A 24,868-nucleotide genomic window follows, 5' to 3' on the forward strand; every position below is an offset into this window, starting at 1 on the left:
AGAAACTGAAGCTATTGAGCCATATCGGTTTGAACCGTATGCAAGCGAAACCGACGAAAACCACACGACAGCCAGCGACACGGGAGAAAGCGAGGACGAATTCGGCGATCGCCTTCTAACCAACGATTGGTATGTGTTTGTTTGGCATTAAAGGAAACTAACAACTATGAACTAGGTTTACAGCATATGAAATACATTTGGCAACAACATGCACTTTGAGAGTGCAGACAGCCCAATTTTCATCAATTAATATATTCTGTAGACATACCCTCATCCGCGCTCTTTTCCTGAAAGCTGATCTGTCCAGTTTTGGAGTTGATGTCAGCAGGCCAGGGAAGCTAGGGTCGATATTCTTCTCTTGATCACCTTCGGTGGCATAAGGGACGGTGTGAGCCAAGACATCCAGGGGGTTTAGCTCGCTCGTCTGCGGGAACAAACTGTCGCCATTGCTTGCCGTGCTACCGAGGCCCTTTGTCCCTGAATTGCTCACACACTCCGGCAGATTCAATGGGGGTCTGGCGGCGGATTTCTTTGACTTTATGGTTGGAAATGCATCTGCTTTGAGTGTCGCAGGATATCCACACATTCTTGCCATCTCTGTCGTAGCATAGCTTTCGTCGGTAAAGTGTGCGGAACAAACGTCTAATTTCTTGCCACTTTCGCATCTTTGGGCCACTGGTGCAACTAGAAGGAAACTAACAACTATGAACTAGGTTTACAGCATATGAAATACATTTGGCAACAACATGCACTTTGGGAGTGCAGACAGCCCAATTTTCATCAATTAATATATTCTGTAGACATACCCTCATCCGCGCTCTTTTCCTGAAAGCTGATCCGTCCAGTTTTGGAGTTGATGTCAGCAGGCCAGGGAAGCTAGGGTCGATGTGAGCCAAGACATCCAGGGGGTTTAGCTCGCTCGTCTGCGGGAACAAACTGCCGCCATCGCTTGCCGTGCTACCGAGGTCCTTTGTCCCTGAAATGCTCACACACTCCGGCAGATTCAATGGGGGTCTGGCGGCAGATTTCTTTGACTTTATGGTTGGAAATGCATCTGCTTTGAGTGTCGCAGGATATCCACACATTCTTGCCATCTCTGTCGTAGCATAGCTTTCGTCGGTAAAGTGTGCGGAACAAATGTCCAATTTCTTGCCACTTTGGCATCTTTGGGCCACTGGTGCAACTTGAATCCTGTTGGTGTTGTTACACCCTCCGACAACACACCGACGAGGCACGATGTCTCCAAGGTACGGAAAACTGTCGAAAAAACGGAAAATAACAGAGCCCGATTTGACTCGGTGTTTGAGAAAATGGCGGATTGCTTCCCGATGTGATGTCCATTTCTGCGCTTTGTTCAATTCTGCGACTCAACAGCAGCTTTTCTGCCGATGGATGCATGTTCGTCGTGCGATAAATAAAATTGTGTTGTTATTAACTTGTTATCGCTTTCACTTTGACAGCCCTATTATATGACGTTTATATACTGTGTATAAAATTAAGCACTTCTGCCTTAAAGGTGCATAATCTTCCAATAGGATCTTGCTCCCATTTATAGCTAATAAAATCATGAAACAATTGTCCTCATCTCTCCTACTATGCACTTTCTGCAGCACAAGATATGGGAATTAATACATTAAAGAGCTGCCTTTCTCTCCTCGTTTATGCCTGAATTCTTCTAGCTCTGATTTTACTTGATCACTTTGGACGTGGCATGTTCCATTATTGCAGAATATGAGTCTTGTTCTACCTTTTGCCAACATGCTTTTTTTTTTTTTCTGCTGCAGCGTGCTCGCCAGGCTTCTACGGCCACCGCTGCAGCCAATCATGCCCGCGGTGTGTGCACAGCATGGGTCCGTGTCATCATGCAACGGGCCACTGCGAGTGTCTCTCTGGTTTCTCGGGCCCCTTGTGCAACCAAGGCAAGTGTCACTTTGACCTTTTTTTTTCCCCTTACTGTCAGATTGATTCACTGTGATGCTTTTTGTATTAACGCTGGAAAATGTCCCGGCATTTTGTCTGGATGTAGAATACAAACTATGCCCTGCATGGTCAACATGGTTCATGGAGGAAAAACACAAGGACAAAACTTCCATTCCATAAAGTTCAGTCTAAAAGTATTTGCATTTGGAATGGAAAGTCCGATAATACACATAGTATTGAACTTCTCAAACTATGTATTGGTCCATCTCAGACTACTTGACTTAATTTTTGACAAGGTCCATGTGTCAGGTTTAAACACTGATGACATCTATTAAACAAGACAAGAGGCAAAGAATCAAACCGAGACAGAATTCAATTTGGACTCAATATATTGAGGAGAGTCGTCGTCGACCTGAAACCTCTTACAGTGTCTCAGCACGCTCTCCCAAAAGATTGCACTACTCCTTCTTTATTTGACTTTCTCCCCCCACCTGACCACAGCTGCTTCCAGTGGGAAGTGGGCCGTAAACAGCCCAGTTCAAAAGGAGAGGTCGTAGAATAGTTCAAAAAGAGTCACATAAAATAGTTCAAAGAGAGTTCCGTAAAATACTTCAATAAGAGTTCGTCTGGAAATTGGGCAGATCCTGTCATCTCTCCGCTTTGAAGTCCCAGTGGAGTTTTACGAGCCTTCTTCTTGGTTGGTTTCAAAGACAGCCTTTTGTCTTTTTGCCTGGAACTCATTTCAACACAGTTTTTTGTGATAATTTACAAACAATTATTCTAACGCCATGACTAATTTGAGGGGGGAGTTTTTAGCACAGAAATGACAAATACATTAAATGTAGTTATGCTAATAGCACGTCAAACAATGATTCAATAAAAGATTAAAATAAATAACATCACAAGAAAAAAACGACATTTAAAATAAATGTTAAAGAAAAAATAAGTTAACTTACTTTTGGCCTTCCTATAGCCAGCAAACGATCTCAATGATGCAATTTCCTGTAGACCATGTGAATTGTGAGGGTTACTGGACTGAGGAAAAACCCAGGGACACATCTAAGGTGTGAATTCTTACATTTGTGTTTGTTTTTTAAGGGAAATAAACTTAAATTATAGTTTGGATGAGGAATAACAGAGATGTGTAAATTGTAACATTTCTGATTTTATTTAATTATAAAATCTAATTTTAGGAAGCAGGGACAGGCAAAAAAAAATGCAATGTTTCCGGTGTTCAAGGTAGTTTAAATTAATCTGTTGGATTATATTTATTAAATAAGCAATCCCAAACGTTTACTGAGTGTTGTTAAAAAAAAAAAAAAAGGCCATGTAACACAGTGGTAAAAATGCCAACTTTTTTGCAATTCTAAGTTCATGATTACTTGCAAAAAAAAATTAAGTTTCTCAGTTCGAACATTAGATATCTTTGTCTTTGCAGTCTACTCAATTAAATATAAGTTTAAAAGGATTTGCAAATCATTGTATTTTGTTTTTATTTACAAATTACACAAAGTGCCAACTTCACTGGTTTTGGGTTTGTAGTCGAAAGTCCAAATCTTACACAAGAACAAAAGTGAATTTATCACAAGAGTTTTATTTGCTCATAATCAAATGGTACAAGGTTGGATTGAATTGTCATGCACACAGACAGTTTCTCCGGAGAAACTACGGTGGTCTCTACTTGACGTTGGATGATGCGCCCCTGAGCAGGAAAAAATAAAAAGCCCCCGACTTGGTCAAACTTGGTTATTTATAAGTTTCCCTGGTGGGTCAGGGGCCAGCTGTTTTGGATCCGCTTACTCTGCAACATTCTTGGATCCCTTCTCCATAACAAACAATCAAGATATCTTGTACAATGTCAGGGCGACCACATGCTCAAGTCTACATGCTTGGCAATCTTCTCCTTCCAGCTTATGCATCAATCAAACAACAAAATAGAAAAGGTGAAAAGGGCAGCAATTCCACTCCAGGTTTTGTACATACAGGTAAAAGCCAGTAAATTAGAATATTTTGAAAAACTTGATTTATTTCAGTAATTGCATTGAAAAGGTGTAACTTGTACATTATATTTATTCATTGCACACAGACTGATGCATTCAAATGTTTATTTCATTTAATTTTGATGATTTGAAGTGGCAACAAATGAAAATCCAAAATTCCGTGTGTCACAAAATTAGAATATTGTGTAAGGCTAATACAAAAAAGGGATTTTTAGAAATGTTGGCCAACTGAAAAGTATGAAAATGAAAAATATGAGCATGTACAATACTCAATACTTGGTTGGAGCTCCTTTTGCCTCAATTACTGCGTTAATGCGGCGTGGCATGGAGTCGATGAGTTTCTGGCACTGCTCAGGTGTTGTGAGAGCCCAGGTTGCTCTGATAGTGGCCTTCAACTCTTCTGCGTTTTTGGGTCTGGCATTCTGCATCTTCCTTTTCACAATACCCCACAGATTTTCTATGGGGCTAAGGTCAGGGGAGTTGGCGGGCCAATTTAGAACAGAAATACCATGGTCCGTAAACCAGGCACGGGTAGATTTTGCGCTGTGTGCAGGCGCCAAGTCCTGTTGGAACTTGAAATCTCCATCTCCATAGAGCAGGTCAGCAGCAGGAAGCATGAAGTGCTCTAAAACTTGCTGGTAGACGGCTGCGTTGACCCTGGATCTCAGGAAACAGAGTGGACCGACACCAGCAGATGACATGGCACCCCAAACCATCACCCAACCATGCAAATTTTGCATTTCCTTTGGAAATCGAGGTCCCAGAGTCTGGAGGAAGACAGGAGAGGCACAGGATCCACGTTGCCTGAAGTCTAGTGTAAAGTTTCCACCATCAGTGATGGTTTGGGGTGCCATGTCATCTGCTGGTGTCGGTCCACTCTGTTTCCTGAGATCCAGGGTCAACGCAGCCGTCTACCAGCAAGTTTTAGAGCACTTCATGCTTCCTGCTGCTGACCTGCTCTATGGAGATGGAGATTTCAAGTTCCAACAGGACTTGGCGCCTGCACACAGCGCAAAATCTACCCGTGCCTGGTTTACGGACCATGGTATTTCTGTTCTAAATTGGCCCGCCAACTCCCCTGACCTTAGCCCCATAGAAAATCTGTGGGGTATTGTGAAAAGGAAGATGCAGAATGCCAGACCCAAAAACGCAGAAGAATTGAAGGCCACTATCAGAGCAACCTGGGCTCTCATAACACCTGAGCAGTGCCAGAAACTCATCGACTCCATGCCACGCCGCATTAACGCAGTAATTGAGGCAAAAGGAGCTCCAACCAAGTATTGAGTATTGTACATGCTCATATTTTTCATTTTCATACTTTTCAGTTGGCCAACATTTCTAAAAATCCCTTTTTTGTATTAGCCTTAAGTAATATTCTAATTTTGTGACACACGGAATTTTGGATTTTCATTTGTTGCCACTTCAAATCATCAAAATTAAATGAAATAAACATTTGAATGCATCAGTCTGTGTGCAATGAATAAATATAATGTACAAGTTACACCTTTTGAATGCAATTACTGAAATAAATCAAGTTTTTCAAAATATTCTAATTTACTGGCTTTTACCTGTAATGATTGTGAATGCAAGGCAACATTCCAAAACAAAGTGCAGTTCTCCAATAATCCTGCCCCATTTTGTTGTTTTAGCAATTACCGATCCTGAGATTGAATGTTCACAATGCATAATTACCATTGGGAGATATAAGAATAATGAATGTGTTATTGTAAAGGTAACAGAGTTGGTATATATCACTTATTCACCAGTCAAAGTAAAACTTGTACTTCAATCTTTTGATGAATTACAGAAAAGCTGTTTTGGTTTTTTTTTAATTCTCTTTTAAGGCTTTGAGGAATGTCCCTAATCACATTTGAATACCGTGAGGAAAACACGGAGTTATTCCTAATTTGTCTGGAACATAATTAACCGACGAGCCGGCGTGCGAGACGGCGAGGGACGAAGGTGGCACGGCAATGCACGCTCTTGTCGAGCGCATGTTTTGCAGCCTCACTTGTCCTCCGTCCAGCCAGCCTCGGCCCTAATGAAGCTCTCCTGGTGTGATGAGCTTGGCTCCAATCCCCACAAGCAGCCAACCCCGTGGCATTAATGACAGCCTGCTTGAAGGAGCATGAAAGAGGTCTCGACGAGACTGGAAAGCCTGTTGAAATGAAATCATTCAAATTAGCCCACATGAAAATGAGTAGCAGCTACCTTATGTGATGTTCCTGAGTTATTATTCTCTTTATGGCAGATCTTAGATGTGCTGCATGTCCTGTTGCTGCAGCTCCCAGCATCGGCGTCTAATTTGTCCCGCTGCCCAACAATAAAGCACAATGGAGGGTTCATTGCAAGCGATATATTTTATTGAAGAGTGCCACAGAAGGCTGAAATATTAATTTCATAAAAAATGCATCCAGTGGTCTGTGTACAAGGTCTATTTTAATACACTGGCACATCACTCATTCAGCTCGGAAGAGTATAAATGGGGCGCGCCACTGGACTACTTTTTGTCTAAACACAATGTTTCATGTCCACTCCTACACTCTACCACTATTGACTGACATCATTTACACAAATATGTCTTTATTTACTCAATCCTTCTGGTTTGTTTTCTTGTATGCATCCTTTTCATATTTGCCAACCCTCCCGAATTTTCCGGGAGACTCCCGAATATCAGTGCCTCTCCCGAAAATCTCCTGGAACAACCATTCTCCCGAATTTCTCCCAATTTCCAGCCGGACTTAAGGCACGCCCCCTCCAGGTCCGTGCGGACCTGAGTGAGGACAGCCTGTCGTGACGTCCGCTTGGCCAACCAAAAAGTAACACCATATATTGTTCCTTGGTTACTTTTTGGTTGGCCAACGGTTTACGTTGTATTGCAAGTGTGGGAGTCGGTTCTGAAGTATGAAGTCAAGAGACGTAACTTCGTCACCTCGCCTGGTTATTGACTCCAACCCAGAATATTACACTGCCCATACCTATGCTCCTTCAAAGGCTGTGCTACTGGCTGCAAAGCATTGCACTTTCAAATATAACAATGAGTAGTGTGAGGAGTGTTATGTGTGTATATGTGTAAATAAATGAACACTGAAATTCAAGTATTTATTTTATGTGTGTATATATATATATATATATATATATATATATATATATATATATATATATATATATATATATATATATATGTATATATATATATATATATATGTATATATATATATATATATATATATATATATATATATATATACATATATATATGTATATATATTTATATATATATATATATTTATATATATTTATATATACATATATATATATATATATATATATATATACACAGTATATATATACAGTATATATATATATATATATATATACACAGTATATATATACAGTATATATATATATATATATATATATATATATATATATATATATATATATATATATATATATATATATATATATATATATATATATATATATATATATAGCTCGGGGCGGTATAGCTTGGTTGGTAGATTGGCCGTGCCAGCAACTTGAGGGTTCCAGGTTATATATATCTAGAATTCACTGAAAGTCAAGCATTTATTTTATATATATATATATACATATATATATATATATATATATATATATATATATATATATATATATATATATATATATATATATATATATATATATACAGTATATATATATACATATATATATATATATATATATGTATATATATTTATATATATAGTCAAGCATTTATTTTATATATATATATATATATATATATATATATATATATATATATATATATATATATATATATATATATATATATATATATATATATATAGCTCGGGGCGGTATAGCTTGGTTGGTAGAGTGGCCGTGCCAGCAACTTGAGGGTTCCAGGTTCGATCCCCGCTTCTGCCATCCTAGTCACTGCTGCTGTGTCCTTGGGCAAGACACTTTACCCACCTGCTCCCAGTGCCACCCACACTGGTTTAAATGTAACTTAGATATTGGGTTTCACAATGTAAAGTGCTTTGAGTCACTTGAGAAAAGCGCTATATAAATATAATTAATTTTACATATATATATATATATATATATATATATATATATATATATATATATATATATATATATATATGTAAAATATATATATATATGTGTATATATATATATATAAGAAATACTAAGATTTCAGTGAATTCTAGCTGTAAATATACTCCTCCCCCCTTAATTTTGTTACCGGTACCAAAATATTGATATCGAGACAAACTTACCTGAAACACAAAAAAACTGTCTAACCAATCAAATGTCTCCATGGCGGTTTTGCTGCAACTTTTTGAAAATGCTGCAGCGAAATTAGGCGTTTTTGGCCACAACAATCACCACAAAAGCCCACAAAATCCTGGAGGGACTGCTTATTACACAATGTCCTTTTCCTTTCATTATTATCATTGTTTGCCAACACACAGATGGAAAATTGCTTTGGAAGTGACAAGCAAATATTTTAGCTGGGCTATTGTGGAATTTAATTTGAAAAGGATTTCAATAACAAATTAAATAGCTTCGAATAGCTTGTCGTTTCAAATAATATCGAGTTAAGAACTGCATTATCTATTTTTTCTGTCAAAATATAACATACTTGCCAACCTTGAGACCGCCGATTTCGGGAGGTGGGGGGTGGGGGCGTGTTCGGGGGTGGGCGGGGCGTGGTTGGGGGCGTGGTTAAGAGGGGAGGAGTATATTGACAGCTAGAATTCACCAAGTCAAGTATTTCATACATATTATATATATATATATATATATATATATATATATATATATATATATATATGTAGATATCTACATCCTGAAAATATGCAAACAAAACTGTGTTTAGATCATTGATACTTCAAACTTGCATAAATAAATATTAAGGAATATAACATAACTTGGCTTCTGAGAGTTTCAAAATGTAATAAATAAAATGCTAAAGTTGTTGATAAACAAGCAATTATTTTAATAATTAAATATGGTCATTTTAAATGAATTATTATGATAATTTAAAATCAATTATTTTAAATATGTTTATTTTAGTGTATAATTCTATGGATGGATATAATGAGTCACGAAAAAATACAAATAAAAATACAATTAATTTTGATGTTTTTAGCAAAATATAGTAAAAATGCATTTATTTTTTTTATTTTTTTTTATTAATAAATATATTTATTTTTAGGTAAAATAAACATAATAATACAATTTATCTCTAGTCTGGATGATTTAGTTCTTGTCACCCTGTTGTCCTCCCGTCACGAAAAAAGGCTGTCCTCACTCAGGTCCGCATGGAGCTGGAGGGGGCGTGGCTTCCAGCTCCGGCTGAAAATCGGGAGATTTTCGGGAGAATATTTGTCCCGGGAGTTTTTCGGGTGAGGCGCTGAATTTCGGGAGTCTCCCGGAAAATTCGGGAGGGTTGGCAAGTATGAAATATAAATACATTAGTCAAGAAATATAAAATGCCACATTATTTCCAGGCTTTTTTGCTACGTTAAACAATAAAGTCTCCCCTCTGTATTGATGCCAAGATTGTCTATGAAGACTTTCTAGATGTGGAAAAAGCTGGAAGAAAGACCGGGTAACTTGAAATACTGATCAGATAGGGTTTTAATTTGCTGTTGTGTGGTTTTGCAGTGTGTCCCAGTGGCAGGTATGGAAGGGCCTGTGCCGAAATCTGCCGCTGCACCAACAATGGCACCTGCAACCCCATTGATGGATCTTGCCAGTGCTTCCCAGGGTGGATTGGACAGGACTGCTCTCAGGGTATAACTTCAAGCCTTCAATCCTTCTATTTTAACTACTTTTCTTCCTTAAAGGGGAACATTATCACCAGACCTATGTAAGCGTCAATATATACCTTGATGTTGCAGAAAAAAGACCATATATTTTTTTAACCGATTTCCGAACTCTAAATGGGTGAATTTTGGCGAATTAAACGCCTTTCTAATATTGGCTCTCGGAGCGATGACGTCACAACGTGGCGTCACATCGGGAAGCAATCCGCCATTTGCTCAAACACCGAGTCAAGTCAGCTCTGTTATTTTCCGTTTTTTCGACTGTTTTCCGTACCTTGGAGACATCATGCCTCGTCGGTGTGTCGTCGGAGGGTGTAACAACACCAACAGGGACGGATTCAAGTTGCACCAGTGGCCCAAAGATGCCAAAGTGGCAAGAAATTGGACGTTTGTTCCGCACACTTTACCCACGAAAGCTATGCTACGACAGAGATGGCAAGAATGTGTGGATATCCTGCGACACTCAAAGCAGATGCATTTCCAACCATAAAGTCAAAGAAATCTGCCGCCAGACCCCCATTGAATCTGCCGGAGTGTGTGAGCAATTCAGGGACAAAGGCCCTCGGTAGCACGGCAAGCAATGGCGGCAGTTTGTTCCCGCAGACGAGCGAGCTAAACCCCCTGGATGTCTCGGCTCACACCGTCCCTTATGCCACCAAAGATGTTCAAGAGAAGAATATCGACCCTAGCTTCCCTGGCCTGCTGACATGAGGGTATGTCTACAGAATATATTAATTGATGAAAATTGGGCTGTCTGCACTCTCAAAGTGCATGTCGTTGCCAAATGTATTTCATATGCTGTAAACCTAGTTCATAGTTGTTAGTTTCCTTTAATGCCAAACAAACACATACCAATCGTTGGTTAGAAGGCGATCGCCGAATTCGTCCTCGCTTTCTCCCGTGTCGCTGGCTGTCGATATGGCTCAATAGCTTCAGTTTCTTCTTCAATTTCGTTTTCGCTACCTGCCTCCACACTACAACCATCGGTTTCAATACATCCGTAATTGTTGTGTTTACTGAGAGAGGTGACGGAAAACAGACACCAGGGGGCAGTATATACAATTATTTAATATATATATATATATATATATATATAATAATTCAATATATATATATATATAATAATAATAACAAACACTACTGAACTAAGGAAATGGAGTGTGAACTAGGATACAAGAGTGTGTGGTGTAAGACTATGTGTGTAGTTAGCTGAAGTGTGTTACCAAGTGTTGACGAGAGCAAACGAAGCAGTCCATGGGGCAGGCAGGTGATCCGGGGCGAGAGCGAGGCGTCGGAATCCAGGGGCGAGCGAGAGGTCGAGAAACGAAGGAGGTAGTCAAGAGTCCAGAGGGAGATCCAGGGAAAAGTGAAACGCACAGCTCACTTTCCAGGCGACGGAGGGTACTGCGGGGACACGGGAGAGCAAACAAGGATGTCAGACACGAGGGAAAACACGCAGAGAGAGAGATCATAAGCCTTACGGTACACCATGAGAAAACTAAGTTCCCGCGCCGATCCTTGGGTCCACTGGTCCTTTATTGAGCTTGCCCTCATCAGACCCAGGAGTGTAGATTGCCGGTGAGTGATTGCAGCTGGTGGCTGCTGCAGGGCGGGTACGCGCCGCGCGTCCCTGGATGTGCGCACCCGTGGGCGTGTCCCGAGGTGCGCACAGACGGATGAGCGGCGTTGGCAGGAGCCTGAGCCGTAACAGTAATCTGTTGAATCGCTTAAGCCGCTGAAATCCGAGTCTGAATCCGAGCTAATGTCGCTATATCTTGCTGTTCTTTCCGCCATGTTTGTTTGTATTCACTATGTGACGTCACAGGAAAATGGATGGGTGTTTATAACGATGGTTAAAATCAGGCACTTTGAAGCTTTTTTTTAGGGATATTGCGTGATGGGTAAAATTTTGAAAAAAAACTTCGAAAAATATAGTAAGCCTCTGGGAACTGATTATTAATGGTTTTAATCATTCTGAAATTGTGATAATGTTCCCCTTTAATTATTTTGTTGATCGTCTTCACCCAGATTTTCAAAGTTTTCTCATAATAATTCAGTACAAAATTATTTTGGCAAAGTTCTATTGTAATTGTAATCAGGTGAAAGGTTCCTTTAAAAGGAATGCACGCTCCGGGTAACACAATTACATTTTTATATTTCTTGTTACACACACATCCAGGAGTGCATAATTACCCAAAACATTGGCTCCAATTTGAGAGCAACCTGCAACAAACTATGGCATAAAATAAAGAAAGTTTCTTCCAAGTTATTATTATTACTGGAGGACTAGAAGAAAAGGAATGGCTAAGCATGCCACACACACACACACACACACACACACACACACACTGAGCAGGACAACACAAGAAGCTAACCGCTAAAGCTTAAATGTAAAGTAAGGGTGATCGATCTAGATGTCGATACTAGAGATACCTATCAGTATATAAACGATAATAAAGTGATTAAATCAATAGTTTTAGTGCAATGGATGCTGAGTGAAAGTGGTTAATAATGTGTGAGAGTCCAGTTCATAGAGAGACCAGGAGGGGGATCCTCTTGCATTTAGACAAGTCGGCAGCGCAGAGACGTCACCAACGGATGCACAGGGGAGTGATCCACTCCAGGTCGACTTGAAACAGTTAGCGCCTCCGCCGTGGAAATTGATCCGTGGCCACCTGATAACCTCTCCATGCGGGAGAGGGGGCAGAGTAGAAAAGAGAAGCGGCGGATCAACTTGTCTAAAAACGGGTGTTACAATACAGTGAGGAAGGAGACGGCACTGAGACAGGGGCGTCGATATGTAGAAGCGTGTTTATTAAACACCAGTGTTGGGTTAGTTACTGAAAACCAGTAACTAGTTACAGTTACTAGTTACTTTATTTCAAAAGTAACTCAGTTACTTACACCAAAAAGTAATGCGTTACTGTGAAAAGTAACTATCATTTCAGTACTGTTATTGCACTGGAGAATAATACAATGTGTTGATCATCTTGACATGCATTTGCATCACTGAACTCTGCTAAGCAATGTGCTCTACATACAACACACAAAGACAAAGATATGTTTCAAAGGGCCGATTTGTTTCAGGCCGGAACAAATTGACAAAACTATTTTAAATAGTTGCAACATAACATACATAAGTAACAAACCGCGGCGTTTTTTTCTCTCAAGGAATTGTGAAATAAAATCATGTCTTTATGAGATCAACACTGTACTGAAGCCCAGAACACACTATGCATTTCCCCAGTCTTAGTTTTCGAGAAAAGGAAAGATTGGCCTGGGCCACTAGGATCCCTCTTTATGTTTGCGAACTTTATAGTCTATACATTCAGAGTGATGTGATAATCAAACACTCTAGAAGTCTAGAATGAAAGAGTATATAAGAGAATTGACAAGAGTGTGTGTACCTTCAGTGATGAATGATGAGCAGAGGCAGAGTTTGGAGTGTTTTCTTTAGCTCGCTTTCCTTGTTTATGTACCCACTGTCCACTGTGTCCAGCTGCCTGAAATCGGGTGACTCCACTGTAGAAATAGCCTGCCTGTCTTCTAGCACATACGCTGCAATGGCTCTATCAATATAGTCCTGGCCAGCAGTCCCTCTGTTAAAATCCAGCCACTGTGTCTCTCTCTTTACTAGATACGTCGAAGCAAGTTGCTTTTGTAGCTGTTTCAGCAGATTTGAATTGCTGTTTTAGGCAGTAGATAGGATCTTTGATCCAAGACACAACTTACATTTAACTAAAATGTTCTTTTCTTTGTGCTCGACAAAAGAAACGTAGTGAGAATATCTCCATGTTAAGAAACTCGGCTTCGGCTCCGCCATGATGTGTTGTTAGTAAACACAGACACGCCCTCCACCCACCCCAGACACACACACCCTCACAGAGCGTGCGGCGCGCCTCTTCCTTGTGACACAGGAACATTCAGAAGGACGGCACCGCAGCAATAAAACACACTCAAATCTTCTCAGTTTCTAGCCGATACTATATAAAAAATAACGTAAAATCCAAGGAGTTCCCAAGGGGATGACGATGAGAAACCTTGGAGGGGACCACAGATGTGGGTAACCCCCCCTGGGCGACCGGTGCAATGGACGTCAAGTCGATCTAGCATAATATTGTGAGAGTCCAGTCCATAGTGAATCTAACATAATAGTGTGAGAGTCCAGTCCATAGTGGATCTAACATAATAGTGTGAGAGTCCAGTCCATAGTGGATCTAACATAGTAGTGAAAGTCCAGTCCATAGTGGATCTAACATAATAGTGTGAGAGTCCAGTCCATAGTGGATCTAACATAGTAGTGAAAGTCCAGTCCATAGTGGATCTAACATAATAGTGTGAGAGTCCAGTCCATAGTGGTTATAACATAATAGTGAGAGTCCAGTCCATAGTGGATCTAAAATAATAGTGTGAGAGTTCAGTCCATAGTGGATCTAACATAATAGTGAGGGTCCAGTCCATAGTGGATCCAACATAAAAGTGAGAGTCCAGTCCATAGTGGATCTAACATAATAGTGAGAGTCCAGTCCATAGTGGATCTAACATAATAGTGAGAGTCCAGTCCATAGTGAATCTAAAATAATAGTGTGAGAGTCCAGTCCATAGTGGATCTAACATAATAGTGTGAGAGTCCAGTCCATACTGGATCTAACATAATAGTGTGAGAGTCCAGTCCATAGTGGATCTAACATAATAGTGTGAGAGTCCAGTTCATAGTGGATCTAACATAATAGTGTGAGAGTCCAGTCCATAGTGGATCTAACATAATAGTGTGAGAGTCCAGTCCATACTGGATCTAACATAATAGTGTGAGAGTCCAGTCCATAGTGGATCTAACATAATAATGTGAGAGTCCAGTCCATAGTGGATCTAACATAATAGTGTGAGAGTCTAGTCCATAGTGGATCTAACATAATAGTGAGAGTCCAGTCCATAGTGGATCTAACATAATAGTGTGAGAGTCCAGTCCATAGTGGATCTAACATAGTAGTGAAAGTCCAGTCCATAGTGGATCTAACATAATAGTGTGAGAGTCCAGTCCATAGTGGATCTAACGTAATAGTGAGAGTCCAGTCCATAGTGGATCTAACATAATAGTGAGAGTCCAGTCCATAGTGGATCTAACATAATAGTGGGAGTCCCGTCCATGGTGGATTCAACATAATAATGAGAGTCCAGTCCATAGTGGATCTAACATAATAGTGTGAGAGTCCAGTCCATAGTGGATCTAACATAATATTGTGAGAGTCCAGTCCATAGTGGATCTAACATAATAGTGTGAGAGTCCAGTCCATAGTGGATCTAACATAATAGTGAGAGTCCAGTCCATAGTGGATCTAACATAATAGTGAGAGAGTCCAGTCCATAGTGGGTCTAACATAATATTGTGAGAGTCCAGTCCATAGTGGATCTAACATAATAGTGTGAGAGTCCAGTCCATAGTGGATCTAACATAATATTGTGAGAGTCCAGTCCATAGTGGATCTAACATAATAGTGAGAGTCCAGTCCATAGTGGATCTAACATAATAGTGTGAGAGTCCAGTCCATAGTGGATCTAACATAATAGTGTGAGAGTCCAGTCCATACTGGATCTAACATAATAGTGTGAGAGTCCAGTCCATAGTGGATCTAACATAATAGTGAGAGTCCAGTCCATAGTGGCTCTAACATAATAGTGAGAGTCCAGTCCATAGTAGATCTAACATAATAGTGAGAGTCCAGTCCATAGTGGATCTAACATAATAGTGAGAGTCCAGTCCATAGTGGATCTAACATAATAGTGAGAGTCCAGTCCATAGTGGATCTAACATAATAGTGTGAGAGTCCAGTCCATAGTGGATCTAACATAATATTGTGAGACTCCAGTCCATAGTGGATCTAACATAATAGTGAGAGTCCAGTCCATAGTGGATCTAACATAATAGTGAGAGTCCAGTCCATAGTGGATCTAACATATTAGTGTGAGAGTCCAGTCCATAGTGGATCTAACATAATAGTGTGAGAGTCCAGTCCATAGTGGATCTAACATAATAGTGAGAGTCCAGTCCATAGTGGATCTAACATAATAGTGAGAGTCCAGTCCATAGTGGATCTAACATAATAGTGTGAGAGTCCAGTCCATAGTGGATCTAACATAATATTGTGAGAGTCCAGTCCATAGTGGATCTAACATAATAGTGAGAGTCCAGTCCATAGTGGATCTAACACAATATTGTGAGAGTCCAGTCCATATTGGATCTAACATAATAGTGTGAGAGTCCAGTCCATAGTGGATCTAACATAGTAGTGTGAGAGTCCAGTCCATAGTGGATCTAACATAATAGTGTGGGAGTCCAGTCTATAGTGGATCTAACATAATAGTGTGAGAGTCCAGTCCATAGTGGATCTAACATAATAGTGTGAGAGTCCAGTCCATACTGGATCTAACATAATAGTGTGAGAGTCCAGTCCATAGTGGATCTAACATAATAGTGTGAGAGTCCAGTCCATAGTGAATCTAACATAATAGTGAGAGTCCAGTCCATACTGGATCTAACATAATAGTGAGAGTCCAGTCCATAGTGGATCTAACATAATAGTGTGAGAGTCCAGTCCATAGTGGATCTAACATAATAGTGAGAGTCCAGTCCATAGTGGATCTAACATAATAGTGTGAGAGTCCAGTCCATAGTGGATCTAACATAATAGTGTGAGAGTCCAGTCCATAGTGGATCTAACATAATAGTGAGAGTCCAGTCCATAGTGGATCTAACATAATAGTGAGAGTCCACTCCATAGTGGATCTAACATAATAGTGAGAGTCCAGTCCATACTGGATCTAACATAATAGTGTGAGAGTCCAGTCCATAGTGCATCTAACATAATAGTGTGAGAGTCCAGTCCATAGTGGATCTAACATAATAGTGAGAGTCCAGTCCATAGTGGATCTAACATAATAGTGAGAGTCCAGCCCATAGTGGATCTAGCATAATAGTGTGAGAGTCCAGTCCATAGTGGATCTAACATAATAGTGAGAGTCCAGTCCATTGTGGATCTAACATAATAGTGAGAGTCCAGTCCATAGTGGATCTAACATAATAGTGTGAGAGTCCAGTCCATAGTGGATCTAACATAATAGTGAGAGTCTAGTCCATAGTGGATCTAACATAATAGTGTGAGAGTCCAGTCCATAGTGGATCTAACATAATAGTGAGAGTCCAGTCCATAGTGGATCCAACATAATAGTGTGGGAGTCCAGTCCATAGTGACTCTAACATAATAGTGTCAGAGTCCAGTCCATAGTGGATCTAACATAGTAGTGAAAGTCCATTCCATAGTGGATCTAACATAATAGTGTGAGAGTCCAGTCCATAGTGGATATAACATAATATTGTGAGAGTCCAGTCCATACTGGATCTAACATAATAGTGTGAGAGTCCAGTCCATAGTGGATCTAACATAATATTGTGAGAGTCCAGTCCATACTGGATCTAACATAATAGTGAAAGTCCAGTCCATAGTGGATCTAACATAAGAGTGAGAGTCCAGTCCATAGTGGATCTAACATAATAGTGAGAGTCCAGTCCATAGTGGATCTAACATAATAGTGAGAGTCCAGTCCATAGTGGATCTAACATAATAGTGAGAGTCCAGTCCATAGTGGATCTAACATAATAGTGAGAGTCCAGTCCATAGTGGATCTAACATAATAGTGAGAGTCCAGTCCATTGTGGATCTAACATAATAGTGAGAGTCCAGTCCATAGTGGATCTAACATAATAGTGTGAGAGTCCAGTCCATAGTGGATCTAACATAATAGTGAGAGTCTAGTCCATAGTGGATCTAACATAATAGTGTGAGAGTCCAGTCCATAGTGGATCTAACATAATAGTGAGAGTCCAGTCCATAGTGGATCCAACATAATAGTGTGGGAGTCCAGTCCATAGTGACTCTAACATAATAGTGTCAGAGTCCAGTCCATAGTGGATCTAACATAGTAGTGAAAGTCCATTCCATAGTGGATCTAACATAATAGTGTGAGAGTCCAGTCCATAGTGGATATAACATAATATTGTGAGAGTCCAGTCCATACTGGATCTAACATAATAGTGTGAGAGTCCAGTCCATAGTGGATCTAACATAATATTGTGAGAGTCCAGTCCATACTGGATCTAACATAATAGTGAAAGTCCAGTCCATAGTGGATCTAACATAAGAGTGAGAGTCCAGTCCATAGTGGATCTAACATAATAGTGAGAGTCCAGTCCATAGTGGATCTAACATAATAGTGTGAGAGTCCAGTCCATAGTGGATCTAACATAATAGTGTGAGAGTCCAGTCCATAGTGGATCTAACATAAGAGTGAGAGTCCAGTCCATAGTGGATCTAACATAATAGTGAGAGTCCAGTCCATAGTGGATCTAACATAATAGTGAGAGTCCAGTCCATAGTGGATCTAACATAATAGTGAGAGTCCAGTCCATAGTGGATCTAACATAATAGTAAGAGTCCAGTCCATAGTGGATCTAACAAAATATTGTCGGGTTTGGTTTTGGAATTGGATTGCATTGTTATAGTATTGCTTTGTATTATTTTGTTGGATTAATAAAAATTAAAAATAATTAAAAAAATTTAAAAAAAATTAAAGAAAATTAAAAAAAAAAAAAAAAAAAATTCAAACAATTAAAATCTATTTTTGAAAAATGAGAATCGATACTGAATCGTACAACGTGAGAATCGCGATTTGAATTTGAATCGATTTTTTCCCACACCCCTAATATATATATACTCTATATATATAAATAACGAATAATAATATTAAATGAACAAGGGAATGGAGTGTGACTAAATCCAACAGTGTATGGTGTGTGACTATGTGTGGGAATTAATTGCTGAGTGTTACCGTGAGTGTTGAGCGAGAGGCAAGTCCAAAAGGGCAGGGCAGGCTCGTAGACCCGAAAGACAGGCAGGAAGTCGGGGGCTATAGAGAGGCGTCAAAAGGTCCGTGTCCAGGCGGGAGGTCGAGATCCAAGAGGCAGCCATAGAACCAGAGGGGAACACAGGGGAAGACGAGACACACAGCTCGTCACACGGGAACGAAGGGTTGCTGCAGGATACGACGAGGAGGACACGGGACCAATCAAACACAAAGAAGGAGAAACACAGAGGGATAGTATATCATTGAGCTAGACAGGTTTGGCTTACTTTAAAGGACAGGTAGCTACGTTCTGGCGCGGGATAGCAGGTTGTGCAGGCTTATGAAGGCGGTCCTCTCATCAGCCACAGGTGCGCCGCTTGCTGCAGCAGGACTGACACGCGCCTGGCGCGCTCCTGGAAGTGCGTTCTTGGAGGTGCGCTCATCAGAGTGCACAGATGAGTCCGGATGACACGATGTCGAATATTTCCAAAAACAATTTGAAATGTGGACTCGTCAGACCACAGAACACTTTTCCACTTTGCATGAGTCCATCTTAGATGATCTCGGGCCCAGAGAAGTCGGCGGCGTTTCTGGGTGTTGTTGATAAATGGTTTTCGCTTTGCATAGTAGAGCTTCAACTTGCACTTACAGATGTAGCGACCAACTGTATTTAGTGACAGTGGTTTTCTGAAGTGTTCCTGAGCCCATGTGGTGATATCCTTTAGAGATTGATGTCGGTTTTTGATACAGTGCCGTCTGAGGGATGGAAGGTCACGGTCATTCAATGTTGGTTTCCGGCCATGCCGCTTACGTGGAGTGATTTCTCCAGATTCTCTGAACCTTTTGATGATATTATGGACCGTAGATGGTGAAATCCCTAAATTTCTTACAATTGCACTTTGAGAAACGTTGTTCTTAAACTGTTTGACTATTTGCTCACGCAGTTGTGGACAAAGGGGTGTACCTCGCCCCATCCTGAGCATTTTTTGGGAAGCTGTTTTTATACCCAATCATGGCACCCACCTGTTCCCAATTAGCCTGCACACCTGTGGGATGTTCCAAATAAGTGTTTGATGAGCATTCCTCAACTTTATCAGTATTTATTGCCACCTTTCCCAACTTCTTTGTCACGTGTTGCTGGCATCAAATTCTAAAGTTAATGATTATTTGCAAAAAAAAATGTTTATCAGTTTGAACATTACATATGTTGTCTTTGTAGCATATTCAATTGAATATGGGTTGAAAATGATTTGCAAATCATTGTATTCCGTTTATATTTACATCTAGCACAATTTCCCAACTCATATGGAAACGGGGTTTGTACAAGCACGGCACACAGCAAGCTGTTCAAGCTGGTTAGGGGGTTGCCACGTGTTATTTCAAGAAAACCCTTTTTAAAGTAACCCCCCAAAAAGTCATCAACTTACTATCGTCCCACTTGAAATGAGTATGCACACCATACTTGCCAACCCTCCCGGATTTTCCGGGAGACTCCCGAAATTCAGCGCCTCTCCCGAAAACCTCCCGGGACAAATTTTCTCCCGAAAAACTCCCGAAATTCAGGCGGACCTGAGTGACGTGTTGACAACACACAACAACAGTGTCTACCGTAAAGCAGTTCGTCTGCCGTAAACAGCAATGTTGTGACACTTTTAAACAGGACAATACTGCCATCTACTCTACATGCATATGTGACCCACCCAGAGTGTGTCACATTTTTGTGTTGATTTATTTATTTTATTTTGTGGTTTTAATTAGTTTTTGGAGCTGTCATTACACATTTATCAGTATTCACATTGGTCAGTAGGGGGCAGTAGGGCATTTCATCCCAATTGAATGCTATCACCTGCAGACCGGAAGTGTCTTGTCATTCTGATGAGTGCGACCAGTCTGTGAACAATTGAAACGTCCTGTGTGCTTTTTCCTCCTGTATAACAGGTTGGTTTTGGTGAATCAACTCACTGAATAATATCCATGTGATCTTTATAAGTTTAAGTACACATTCTGATGGTGGAGCCTAACTCTAAAGTGTTTGTGAGTTGTAGTTTGTAAATGAACACTGAAATTCAAGTATTTATTTTATTTATATATATATATATATATATATATATATATATATATATATATATATATATATATATATATATATATATATATACACAGGTAAAAGCCAGTAAATTAGAATATTTTGAAAAACTTGATTTATTTCAGTAATTGCATTCAAAAGGTGTAACTTGTACATTATATTTATTCATTGCACACAGACTGATGCATTCAAATGTTTATTTCATTTAATTTTGATGATTTAAAGTGGCAACAAATGAAAATCCAAAATTCCGTGTGTCACAAAATTTGAATATTACTTAAGGCTAATACAAAAAAGGGATTTTTAGAAATGTTGGCCAACTGAAAAGTATGAAAATGAAAAATATGAGCATGTACAATACTCAATACTTGGTTGGAGCTCCTTTTGCCTCAATTACTGCGTTAATGCGGCGTGGCATGGAGTCGATGAGTTTCTGGCACTGCTCAGGTGTTATGAGAGCCCAGGTTGCTCTGATAGTGGCCTTCAACATTTCTGCGTTTTTGGGTCTGGCATTCTGCATCTTCCTTTTCACAATACCCCACAGATTTTCTATGGGGCTAAGGTCAGGGGAGTTGGCGGGCCAATTTAGAACAGAAATACCATGGTCCGTAAACCAGGCACGGGTAGATTTTGCGCTGTGTGCAGGCACCAAGTCCTGTTGGAACTTGAAATCTCCATCTCCATAGAGCAGGTCAGCAGCAGGAAGCATGAAGTGCTCTAAAACTTGCTGGTAGACGGCTGCGTTGACCCTGGATCTCAGGAAACAGAGTGGACCGACACCAGCAGATGACATGGCACCCCAAACCATCACTGATGGTGGAAACTTTACACTAGACTTCAGGCAACGTGGATCCTGTGCCTCTCCTGTCTTCCTCCAGACTCTGGGACCTCGATTTCCAAAGGAAATGCAAAATTTGCATGGTTGGGTGATGGTTTGGGGTGCCATGTCATCTGCTGGTGTCGGTCCACTCTGTTTCCTGAGATCCAGGGTCAACGCAGCCGTCTACCAGCAAGTTTTAGAGCACTTCATGCTTCCTGCTGCTGACCTGCTCTATGGAGATGGAGATTTCAAGTTCCAACAGGACTTGGCGCCTGCACACAGCGCAAAATCTACCCGTGCCTGGTTTACGGACCATGGTATTTCTGTTCTAAATTGGCCCGCCAACTCCCCTGACCTTTGCCCCATAGAAAATCTGTGGGGTATTGTGAAAAGGAAGATGCAGAATGCCAGACCCAAAAACGCAGAAGAGTTGAAGGCCACTATCAGAGCAACCTGGGCTCTCATAACACCTGAGCAGTGCCAGAAACTCATCGACTCCATGCCACGCCGCATTAACGCAGTAATTGAGGCAAAAGGAGCTCCAACCAAGTATTGAGTATTGTACATGCTCATATTTTTCATTTTCATACTTTTCAGTTGGCCAACATTTCTAAAAATCCCTTTTTTGTATTAGCCTTAAGTAATATTCTAATTTTGTGACACACGGAATTTTGGATTTTCATTTGTTGCCACTTCAAATCATCAAAATTAAATGAAATAAACATTTGAATGCATCAGTCTGTGTGCAATGAATAAATATAATGTACAAGTTACACCTTTTGAATGCAATTACTGGAATAAATCTAGTTTTTCAAAATATTCTAATTTACTGGCTTTTACCTGTATATATATATCTAAACCACGCCCCCACCTCCCGAAATCGGAGGTCTCAAGGTTGGCAAGTATGATGCACACACAGTGAGTTATAATGTAGTACACTTGCAATCATGTTTTTGCTCTTTGATAAACAGCTCTTGTCTTGAATCTGTACTACTACTAGATAAGATTTAGGCGTAAAAATGACACTATTATTTGTTCCCATATTGCAGAAAGTGGGCCTGCTGTGGGAAGTGATCACATTGTTTAAAGCACAGTGCGTGTTTAATAAAATGTGAAATGATTTGCTGTGAATGTTTCGTGTCTCTGCTACGTGTTTGCAGTCTGTCCCTCCGGCCACTGGGGCCCCGATTGTCTCAACTCCTGCAACTGTCACAACGGCGCTCAGTGCAGCGCCTATGATGGAGAGTGCCGATGCAGCCCTGGCTGGAATGGACTCTACTGCACTCAGCGTGAGCGTTGGCCATTTTACAAACATACTGTAGTGCCACCTACAGGCAGTCTGACTCAACTGCAGATTGGACAGCATGGAGAGTGGTTTCTAACAAACATCTGGCCAACTGCTGCATGTCATTTAGATTTGATTTGAAGGCCACATAAAAATGAATAACAGGTTGGCCCCGAAGTTGTTATTCTATTCATATCACAGGTCATCTAGTTTGGAACTAATTTGCACACAGTTTTAATTTAATTGTGTGAATGTTCCAAAGCATTCACCAAAATGCATCTATTTATTATTATTCAACAACTTCAACTTCTTCTCCTTCTCCAGATTTTGCCGCGCTCTACCTTCCACATATTTCACCCGATTCAAAACGTTCCAACCTCAAACTGTTCAGCCTATTCAGGAATCGCAGGTTTTCCGTTGACAAATTCCAAAAATTCCCAGATTTCCCAGAATTCCAGGTTTTCCAAGACATTTTTCCCCATTCAAAATGAATTGGCCCATTTTTCAAACTTCTACCATTTCCACATTTTTCAACCGATTCAAACCATTCCTCCTCCAACACATTCCACCATCCTGGACGTTCAAACTATCCTTTTTCTAAGTTCCAAAAAATTCCAGGAATTCCCGTTTTTTTCTAACACTTTTTTGACCTTTTTTTCCTGGCGACTACTCCTTCCACATTTTTCAACCGTTCCACCGTCCAAACATTCCTCTTAATCAGGACAAAAAACTAAGTTGTTTTTGGAACTGGAAAAATTCCCGTACTTTCCGAAATTCCAGGATACCGTTTCTCAATTCAAAATGTTACTACTTCAACATTTCTCGACCGATTTGAAAAATTCTAACACCAACCATTTCCACTTATTCAGCACATTCAAATTTTTTAGCATTTTCCCAAAAAATCCCGCTTTTCCAGAAATCCTCTAATTTCCATCCATCCATCCATTCATCTTCTTCTGCTTATCCGAGGTTAGGTCGCGAGGGCAGCAGCCTAAGCAGGGAAGCCCAGACTTCCCTCTCCCCAGCCAATTCGTCCAGCTCCTCCCAAGGGATCCCAGGCCAGCCAGGAGACATAGTCTTCCCAACGTGTCCTGGGTCTTCCCCGTGGCCTCCTACCAGTCGGACATGCCCTAAACACCTCCCTAGGGAGGCGTTCGGGTGGCATCCTGACCAGATGCCCGAACCACCTCATCTGGCTCCTCTCCATGTGGAGGAGCAGTGACTTTACTTTGAGTTCCTCCCGGATGACAGAGCTTCTCACCCTATCTCTAAGGGAGAGCCCCGCCACCCGGCGGAGGAAACTCATTTGGGCCGCTTGTACCCGTGATCTTGTCCTTTCGGTCATAACCCAAAGCTCATGACCATAGGTGAGGATGGGGACGTAGATCGACCGGTAAATTGAGAGCTTTGCCTTCCGGCTCAGCTCCTTCTTTACCACAACGGATTGATTACTGAAGACGCCGCAACCATCCACCTGTCCATCTCACGATCCACTTTTTCTTCACTCGTGAACAAGACTCAGAGGTACTTGAACTCCTCCACTTGGGGCAAGAGCTCCTCCTCAACTTGGAGATGGCACTCCACCCTTTTCCGGGCGAGAACCATGGACTCGGACTTGGAGGTGCCGATTCACACTCGGTTGCGAACCGATCCAGTGAGAGCTGAAGATCCTGGCCAGATGAAGCCATCAGGACCACATCATCTGCAATAAGAAGAGACCTAATCCTGCAGCCACCAAACCAGATCCCCTCAACGCTTTGACTGCGCCTAGAAATTCTGTCAATCAATCAATCAATCAATGTTTATTTATATAGCCCTAAATCACAAGTGTCTCAAAGGGCTGCACAAGCCACAACGACATCCTCGGTACAAAGCCCACATAAGTGCAAGGAAAAACTCACCCCAGTGGGACGTCGATGTGAATGACTATGAGAAACCTTGGAGAGGACCGCATATGTGGGTAACCCCCCCCCCCTCTAGGGGAGACCGAAAGCAATGGATGTCGAGTGGGTCTGA

General features: G+C 40.7%; 1 protein-coding gene across 4 annotated transcripts in view; it reads left to right on the forward strand.

Annotated features, from left to right (window-relative positions):
• The window catches only part of megf11 (multiple EGF-like-domains 11), a 559,910-nt gene that overhangs the window by 496,459 nt on the left and 38,583 nt on the right, over positions 1-24,868 (forward strand). For 3 of the 4 annotated variants that reach the window (XM_061969469.2, XM_061969471.2, XM_061969470.2), the window contains 3 exons: positions 1,785-1,919; positions 9,603-9,731; positions 22,728-22,856. In XM_061969469.2, the coding sequence (XP_061825453.2) occupies positions 1,785-1,919; positions 9,603-9,731; positions 22,728-22,856 (393 nt within the window). The remainder of the gene's footprint in view (positions 1-1,784; positions 1,920-9,602; positions 9,732-22,727; positions 22,857-24,868) is intronic. The other variant, XM_061969472.2, reaches the window with a different exon arrangement.

This window comes from Nerophis lumbriciformis, linkage group LG10 (assembly GCF_033978685.3).
Source record: "Nerophis lumbriciformis linkage group LG10, RoL_Nlum_v2.1, whole genome shotgun sequence".
NCBI classification, from domain to species: Eukaryota; Metazoa; Chordata; class Actinopteri; order Syngnathiformes; family Syngnathidae; genus Nerophis; species Nerophis lumbriciformis.